At 56.7% G+C, this 9,061-nt stretch overlaps 3 protein-coding genes across 3 annotated transcripts; 2 read left to right on the top strand and 1 right to left on the bottom strand.

Moving 5' to 3' along the window:
* Positions 1 to 3,889: 3,889 nt before the first annotated feature.
* On the bottom strand, positions 3,890 to 5,873 carry BXZ73DRAFT_110871 (uncharacterized protein; the record flags this gene model as incomplete). Its single annotated transcript, XM_048017364.1, has 7 exons — positions 3,890 to 4,654; positions 4,714 to 4,840; positions 4,895 to 4,902; positions 4,960 to 5,070; positions 5,120 to 5,353; positions 5,626 to 5,746; positions 5,809 to 5,873. The coding sequence occupies 7 exons, from the start codon at positions 5,871 to 5,873 to the stop codon at positions 3,890 to 3,892; spliced, it is 1,431 nt and encodes a 476-aa protein (XP_047870591.1).
* A 352-nt stretch (positions 5,874 to 6,225) lies between these two features.
* BXZ73DRAFT_85093 (uncharacterized protein) lies at positions 6,226 to 7,027 on the top strand (the record flags this gene model as incomplete). The annotated part of the gene is made up of 5 exons (XM_048024004.1): positions 6,226 to 6,434; positions 6,497 to 6,597; positions 6,648 to 6,769; positions 6,820 to 6,900; positions 6,959 to 7,027. 5 exons carry the CDS (start codon positions 6,226 to 6,228, stop codon positions 7,025 to 7,027), a joined length of 582 nt encoding a protein of 193 aa, XP_047870590.1.
* A 1,250-nt stretch (positions 7,028 to 8,277) lies between these two features.
* BXZ73DRAFT_85092 (uncharacterized protein) lies at positions 8,278 to 8,947 on the top strand (the record flags this gene model as incomplete). Its single annotated transcript, XM_048024003.1, has 3 exons — positions 8,278 to 8,650; positions 8,701 to 8,822; positions 8,870 to 8,947. Coding segments are annotated over 3 exons (573 nt in total), but the record flags the coding sequence as incomplete, so codon positions are not given.
* Positions 8,948 to 9,061: the final 114 nt, after the last annotated feature.

The raw sequence follows: 9,061 nt of genomic DNA, 5'->3' as shown, positions 1-9,061 counted from the left end.
CCGCGTCTATCGTCTCTTCGCTTGTCCTCCTCTCCTCTCCTCCGCGTTCGCGCACTCCGTCCCCTTCCTCCTCCGCGACACCCTCGGACGTCCTGTCCCACGGTGCTCGTCCTCTCTACCGACTTCCCGCGCTTCACACCTACGCGGACTCGACCTCAGCCCTCTCCCCTTGTTGACTCTTCCCGGAGTTAGCATCACATCAGCGGTCTGCCAGCCGCCACCGTCGGACCAAGCCTGCTTCTTCACGCGGCGCATCGCGAGCAGTGGGAGCGCATCGGGGTCACGTTTTTGTAACGGACATGCGCCGCGCGGAGGACTGCACTGGTGAAGTGACGAACACGAAGCGGCTCGTCTTGACGGAGTTGGGGACCAGCGTCGAAGAGAGGCATCTCATCGGGCGAGGACTGCAGGAGAGTTGCGGTGCGGACGTGACGTGGCCTGACCGCGATCGTGTTCGGAGGCGAATTTGATCAAAGCTGGCCTGGTTCTGCAACTCTGGGCCTTCGCTGGCGATGCACGAGCCCTCTGGCACTGTTTCGCCCACGACTCGCCAAGCGTCGTTCCGCGCGTGTTCGAATGAACGTCCATTCACAGACGACTTTTGTGTGAATCTTGGGCTGAATCACCTTGATTAGTCAATTGGTACGAAAGATAAACTCAAATGACCAGTCCAACGCCTTCATCGCCTATCTGATCCTTCGAGCTCTCGAGCCCCCGAAGCACGTTTCCTGGCGGAAGCCGCAGGGAGCGGCGCGCGTGGCGCGAGTACCCCGTAAAAGATCCCATCGGGTTAGCACAAGGAGGTCTTGAACGAGTCACTCAGTGTGTAAGGGGCGACGTGACTATATGCAATGCGAAGCTGCTCGGGCTGCAGCAAGCATGAGAACGACATCTCTATAAAGTGGTGAACGTATGAGATAAACCGGAGGTCTGTGGATTAGACCCTGAGTAGTGAGACGATATAGCCTGTGGACCCCAAATGCTATAATTCGAAGACGGTCAGCTCCCGTACAAGACGTAATGACGACATGCATAGCAAGAGGCCCCTCATGCTCGACAGCATCGCAGCGACCCGAATGCCTGGGTGGCCTCCGACGACTGCACAAACAGCCAAAACGTACTCGCAAGAGGTACTGACGTAGGTTATGCGGGCGTGCACGACAGAGAGAGTGTACGAACCTTGAAACGCACACACACCACGTGTACGGTGGGAGAGCAGACCTCTTTTGTCCGCAATATTCCAGGACTGACTCGGCCTGATCGTCGTGATCGTCGTGATCGCGACACGTTGGAGGAAAGGTTGGCCACTCTGGGCACGCTTTCAAGGCCAGATTAGCAAAAGTCTGCGGGCCCGACGACAACGCGACACCAGAAGACAGAGCGCATAAAAGCCCCTCATACTCGACTGCTCCATAGCTGTCCCGAACTTGGGGTGGCCAACCCCAGCTCCCAATCCTCAATGTCTACCCAAACAGGGAGGTCACATGAAGACTGTGGTAACACCCCCAGGTTCTGGGTTCGTTCGGGAGCCTGCAGCTGGAGGGCGGCCTGGGCTCCAGCCAGCAAACGTCGGGACAGATGTCCAACGTCCGCCGGTCAAGTGATAGGGCGCGCGCGGCACAGACAGCGTACGGATCTCGAAACGTACACACACCGCGGATGGGAGAGCAGACTTCTTCATAGTCCTCAACCCTGACTTCGGCGTGATCGGCGTGATCGTCGTGATCGTGGCGCATCTGAGGAAAGGGTTGTCACTGTAGACACACTGTCAAGGCACGATTAGCCAAATGCTGCGAGTGCGATGAATGGGTGAAGTCAAAAGATAGAGCCCATAGGAATCCCTCATGCTCGATTGAGCCATGGCTATCCCGAATTGGGGGTAGGCAACATCTGCCAGCCACTGAAGGGCCAACGACCAGCTAGCAAACCCGTCTCCAGAGGGAGTCCTTGTCCTCTAGACAACAAACGTCGAGAAGAAGCCCCAACGCTCACCAGTCGAGTGATAGAGCGATGCGCAGAACAGTCGCGGAGGGTACTCACTGTGTTCACCTCGGCGCGACGCAGTCGCGCACATGCAGTCAGTCCATCCGGCTATTTGGAATCGCACAGGAAACCAAAGCTGGGGATTTTCGTCAGCATACATGCAGATAGACAGAACGCCTTGATCTGCGATAAGCCCCTCGTACCCGCCAACTTTGACCCGACGCGACGTCGCGGCAAGGAGAGACAGCCAGCTGGGAGACGAACACGCCCCCAAGGGTGCTGGACACTCACAACGCACAAGCATAAACACGCCCGTGTATGAGCGCCCTTGAGTGGAGATGGCGGGAGGGAATTCGCGAAGCACCTCCCCCGACGGCGCACTCGACTCTCGTCGTCGCGGAGATCGTGGCCTGGAAAACGAGCAATGGACTTACAGGTCACTGGGGAGCAGACCGTGGGCTTGAAGTCACAGCACGATGCGCTCGGATTACAGCATCACTGGGTCGGGGTGGTGTTCAAGGAGGGAGTCAAGATCCAGGTCGACTCCCATCGTTCAATTTGGGTGAGGCTTTGATCTGGCCCTGATTCGGGAATCCTCGGCGGCAGTGATGAGTCATCCGGGTTTCACCGAGTACCAGTCGCGCGCGCTCGTAAACCTGAGTTCACCGGATGCGCTGCTCGGTACGGATCAATCTATTGCGCGTTGTCCCTGTGGCGCGGTCTCGCCTTTGTCACCAGGCTTGAAATTGTCTTCACGGTGGGGACATGAAGCGGGTGAGGTCCGTAGTCTCGGGCCGTTGCTTTATTCCGCGCGCAGATCCTGCACGCCTCCCTCGCTCTCCACCACCCCGACCTAATTAAGCATACATCTATCCTCATCCTCGTCTTCCAGCAGTACCTCGATGGCCACGCCCAGCGCACCAAGCACTGGGCGCACGCTTCAATCCCCCGGCGGCGGCGGCGCCGCCTCCGCCTTCCAGATGTCCAGGCTTCCACTTCGAGTCCTTCCACGTGCTCTACGTACGCCGGACGGCCGCGCTGTGCGGCGGACACCCCGTCAGGCATGTCGCCGCGGACGCGACGGACAGACTGCGCGAGATGCTCGCCCCCCACCGCGTCGTGCTCCACGACAAGGATTGGAACTACCAGGACTCGGTCGTCGAAGTCGTCTGCGCGCTGCGGCACGGGTAGGAGGGCGTTTCGTTTGGGTCTTGATGGACGCGGGCTTCTCGGAGAATTCCTCGGGGCGAGGGTGAAGAGCGGAGAAAGATCTGTGGGAGATCGGGCAGGGTCACGTCTTCGAGCCGATATTCACAATATGGCACGGCGTTGAAAGCCTCACTCGTGTACGCCACGCATGTATGTTTCAATGTTTCGTGGTGCACGCGAGAAATGTCCTCCAACATTTATCCCATGTCGAAATACTTACTACTCGAAGGTCGGTTTTCGCACCCCGGCTTGCAAATCTGGGCGTCGGGCACCCAGGAAATCGAGTGCAAAGCGCACTGGTACTACGCTACCAGTCTGGGAGCAAGAAACGTTCACACCGTAATCAGACGAGCATGATTAAAAAAGGTTTTAGTATATAGGAGTCAGCAGAGACGATGCAAATGAGCGTGGGGAGAGTAGCGAGATTTGACGAGATTAAATGTGATACAATACAGGTGAAGAGATACAACGAGCGTGAGATGGATACAGGAGTGTCTGAGTGAGATAGTGAGATGATAACGGAGGGAAATGAGTGTGTGAAATCGTAAGACGTAGTGAGGGCATAGACTGCTGTCTTGAGACGTTGATATTGAGCACGCATGAGTGCAAAGCGGCACAGCCTACCATCTGGGAGTCGATGAATAAGTGTGGATAGATAAAACGGTGCGAGACGTACTTGATTGAGGGAAGTATTAGTTCAGTTGGGCGCCTGCATGTGGCTGCGGTGACGATCGAGAACGTCCAACAGGGTCTGTATGAAGAAACGGCTGTGGACAGGGACATAGGCGCCCTCGACGTCTACCATATCGGCAGGATCTTCGGTCCTGCCATCTTCGTGGATCACAACCAATTTCAACCTTCTCTGTTCGTTGCTCTCGCGACGCAGAATGATCGCCTGGAGACCCATACCTTTATCGCAAATCTTGACACCAATGAAAACAGTGTCGAGTTCATTGGGGAACTCTTTGGCATAGTCGAGGAGCTGGGGAATGGGGTTGCCGGTCCGCTTGTTCTCGACAAGCAGGAGAACTCGGATCCGACGACCCCTGCCATCGACCGCGGAAACCAGAACGTCCGGAACAAAGCAGGAAAGGTGACCCGACGCATGCTTATGCCTCGGACGGGTCGAAATGGTGTCTGCGGGGGTGGAGGCCGCTGGCGGACCGGCCTCCACGCCTTCCGGATCGATAACCCGCTCTTCCAGCGACGGAGGATCTTCAGCCTTGGTCCCGCCTCGTACGCCCCGTTTCGAGCGCTTTCCACGCTCACGCTGTTTGACCGCCTCGAGCCTGGAGATCGTAGCCTGGACTTGAACCCAGCACAGCTGTTCCGGAGTGAGAACGTACGAGTACAGGACCTGGGTGACACCGTCGATCTTGCACTCGGGAGAGTCTGGGGTGATGTGGTCGACGAGATACCAGATGAACGGCGGGACACGGTTCATCACTTCGTCGACGTGGTCCTGAAAGCGCGTTAGAGTGTCAGCGATACCATGACGAACGACCTGAAGCGAATATGTACCGTGGGGCCCTCAGCGTCTGGGCGCGATGGTGGATCCGCGAGGAGGTACGAGACCAGGGTTTGAGTTTCGGTGAGCTTCGCGAGGCAGTCGTTGATCTCGTCAGCAAGCCCGGATCGGAGCTCCTTACTGTAGTATAAGAGTGTTTAGTATTGACATGGCAGTCGTTCTATAGCGACTCACCTGTTGTTCTGGACATTTGACCGGATCAGCTTTGGGCATTCCAAACAAGAGTGAAGAACACGCACGAATACATCACAAGATTCAGCGAGAAGGCGCAACAAATCTTCCTTGACCTGACCGTCGACGATAACGTCAGGTTCCTGGGCAGGTTCGGAAGGCTCTTGGGCAGCGGACGCCTGAAATGTGGTCAGAACAACGCACTAATGAAACATATAAACATATTACCGAGGTATGCTGATGTGTTTCTTGGGTCGTGGAGTGGTCAGGGTCAGGCGCGATGCCGATGGATAGCACCGCAGTCGGATCGGCTCCAGGCAAGGCTATCGATGGAGCACCGCATGGCGCGGCGTCGATGGGGACGGTGGCCAAGCAGACTTCCGTGGTTGAAGACGCGCCATGCGAACCGCTTCCGTCGGAAGAGGCGGGGAGTAAAGGAAGCTCCGCGACATTGTGGGCTGCCTTCGAGAGCCAGGAAAGATGAGAGTGTGGCAGGATAAGCCAAAGAAGCGTGCTCACCAGTGAAGTCTTCATTATATCCAGACGATGCTTCGCCGTCAAGAGAGAGTCAATTGTACCGTTCCTCTTCCGGGTCGCGGGCCTATATATGTTCATCAACGTTTAGCGCACTACAACCCACATGATAAACAAGCTACTCACTTTGAACAGACGAGGCAGGAGCGGACAGCGATGATGTTTAGCCATGCACATGGTTAATGAAGTATAAAACGTACCATAGAGTCAATAACTCCCGTGATAACAGAAATGATATCGTCATTGAGGGCACCGAGAGTGGGCGGGACAGCAAGCGGAGTCGGGAGGGTGGTCAGGGAGACGAGAGGTGATACGGGTGGCCTAGGGAAGGGGAGTGGGGGTGGTTGAGACGATAAAGGCGGCAAAAATGCAGAAATACGCACGCATTGGAAGGTTCAGCCTTCTTAGTATTTTTCGCGCCGGGCGGCGTAGTCTGCTTCTTGCCCATGGGGTTGGTCTGTAGGGGAGATGGTAGAGGAGAGCGGGTATGAGAGAGCGGCGGTGCGAAAACGGCGGGGAGAATTATATACTCACTGGAACAATGCAAGCGCGAGGAGGCCATTGTTCGATTGTTGAGGAAGGTGGTTGGGGGTGAGCCTGCCACACGCGAGGTTGTGGTTTTGGAAGGAGGACCGGGCCGGTGCTTCAATCTCCGCCGTAAAGAAACACCCACACGTGACACGGCGAAATCGAACATTGGCGCTAAACAACTGTTTTACTCCTGCTTTCATCAGCCACCGCCACTCACATCTCCCTCCGCCCTGCCATCTCCGCCGTCTCACCTCCCTTTGCTGCACAACATGTCTGTTCACGTTGGTGGATTCTGGTTTCCTGCCGACGCCGTCCATCATCTGCTCATGAAAGCCTATGGCCTGGCCAACGTCACCCCCAGGACGCCCCCTTCGCCGCAACACTTTACTTCCACGACAACGACGACCTCAATTGCCCCAGTCTCATTGAGCATCACGTCCGGGACGGATCTGGCAAACCTGTCCAAGGACACGTCCTTGTGTGTCGTTTGGCGTTCGTCGACGATGGACTCGAGGTACCAGATCTCTCCCTCGATCAGAGTGCGATGGCATGCGCCGACTACTGGTTCCCGCCGTGGTTGCGCGAACTTGAAGTCTTCAAAGACGTTCGGTACATTCAGTACGAGTATACCGGATACATTAGTGCGTATCACGTTCGATCAGTGCCACTACCTCTGTTGACATCCGCATAGCTATTCCAATCATTTATTGGAAAGAGAAGGAGTATGACATGGCGCCTCAGCAGAATCGATATCCAACTATACCCAAATGGCTCCGGAAGCGTCAGGAGCGGGGTCGCACTTTCGCCTACATGGTACGCCGTTGACTCCTCTGTATGCGCCACCCGTTTGCTAAGTGTAACAGCCTCCTGGTGTTCCCGCCTTGTATGTCTACGACGACGACGATAGCGCCAACACTACTGACTCGGATTCAACCCAATCATCTGTGAGCACCTATAACGGCCTCATAATTTGCGATGAAACTGATGTCGTTCGAATTGCAGCAAGTAACTCCCTCACCTTGGACAAGCGTCCAGCATCCGCGTCGCCGTGTCGGCCGTACGTCCAACTAGCCAGATCTTGCGTCCCCGTTATCCTTCACTCTGCATGTATCCTTATTGATAGTTATTCACCTCTTTTTATATGCTTATGGACTTCCGGGATCCCTCGTGCTTTACTCCCTCCGACCTGGTTGCTTGTGCCAAGAGCCGTCGGTTTCCCCATGCCACTGACTCGGATGGCGCCTAATAAAAGCCTCTCCACCGTCGCCCCGTGCAACTCTGTCACGCCCACTCTCCTCGAATGCAAGTCCTCATGTGCAAGCGGAGTGAGCAGAATGAGCTACAACGCGATGCGCTTCCACTGTTGCTGTGTGGATTTGTGCAGCACGAGGTGTTAGACGTTTGCCCACAAGTGTTGGCGTCGGAGGTCCCGCCCCGATCGCCCCGATGAAGTGCTTCGACCCTTACCAAGAACGGTACGCAAACCCTCCGTGCCAGTCCTAAACACACGATCTTGATTCTTAGTCTCATACATAGATATGATGAACTCTAAACACCGCCGCGCTCGCCGTATGGAGCGAAACCTCGATCAATGGCGCCTTGCCATGCGACCATGCCGTCGACGTCGTTTGCCCATGCACGACGTCCCAGGGTGCTACCCACGCCGACGAGTCGCTCTTCCCCCGATATGCTTCAAGCAGCACCTCCCTTCACCTCTCTGCGAGGGATACTCCGGTAAGCGGGGCGAGTACACACTCGAGGTACCGCGGACCGCGTCTACTGCCACTCCCGGACATGCTCCACCTTCAACTTCGGTCCCCAGAAGACCGCCGCACCAGCCGCCGGGGGACTCATCAGCGTTCTCTGGTCCTCGTGCGCCCCTTCACCTTCGCGGCGACGAGCCTCGCACACGCCTCCGCGAGCTGCCGTGGGCGCACCTGCACGACCTGCAAGATGGGCGCGCACGCGCACGACAATGACGGCGCTGTCCCGTGTGCGGCCACCTGAGTCGTAGAGCGCACGGAGGGGTGCCACCGCGTCCGTACCAAGTGGGAGTCTTCTGAGGGCCGAAGAACGCGGAGCCGGTTGGGGCATAGCAGTAGAGGTGTACTCGGCGCGCTGTTTGTCGGTGTACCACGCGCGGAGGGGCGACTGGAGATGCTGCTCCGCGGCGAGCTCGAGTGCTGACCGGCGGGACCATAGTGGCCATATTAAAACTCCGCCTGAAAGCCAGCCACGAGGCAACACGCGAGGCGACGGAGCCCGACCCACCACCGCCACTCAGATCCATACTATCTCCACCGTCTCGTCTCCCCTTCTCGATGTCCGTTCACGTCGGTGGATTCTGGTTTCCTTCCGAGGCCGTCCATCATCTAGTCATGAAAGCATACGGCATCGCCGACGTCACTCCCCAAGATGCCCCCTTTGCTGCAACGCTTTACTTCCACGACAACAACTGGATCCATTGCCCCAGCCTCATTGAACATCGCGTCCGTGACGAATCTGGAAAACTCGCCCAGGGATACGTGCTTGTGTGTCGCTTGGCGTTCGTCGACGACGGGCTCGAGGTACCAGATCTCTCCCTCGATCAGAGTGCGATGGCATGCGCCGACTACTGGTTCCCGCCGTGGTTGCGCGAACTTGAAGTCTTCAAAGACGTTCGGTACATTCAGTACGAGTACACCGGATACATCAGTGCGTATCACGTTTAATCAGTGCCACTACCCATATTGACGTCGCCACAGCCATTCCAATCATCTACTCCAAAGAGAAGGAGTATGACATGACGCCTCAGCAGAGGCGCTATCCAAGCATGCCCAAATGGCTGCAGAAGCGTCACGAGTGGGGCGACACTTTCACCTACGTGGTAAGTCGTTGTCTGCGTATGTGTCACCCGATTGCTAAGGGTAACAGCCTCCCGGTGTTCCCGCGTTGTATGTCTATGACGAGGACGACGGTGCCGATACTGACTCGGACTCCGCCCAACCATCCGTAAGCACTCCCAACCGTCGTATGTTCTGCGATGGAACTGATTGCGTTCTAATCGCAGCGAGTAACTACTTCACCTTGGGCAAGCGTACAGCATCCGCGTCGCGGTGTCGGCCG

This window comes from Epithele typhae (assembly GCF_022376455.1).
Source record: "Epithele typhae strain CBS 203.58 chromosome Unknown BXZ73scaffold_432, whole genome shotgun sequence".
Lineage (NCBI taxonomy): Eukaryota > Fungi > Basidiomycota > Agaricomycetes > Polyporales > Epitheliaceae > Epithele > Epithele typhae.
The sequence above is the reverse complement of the archived record's forward strand: the minus strand, read 5'-3'. Positions and strand labels throughout refer to the sequence as shown.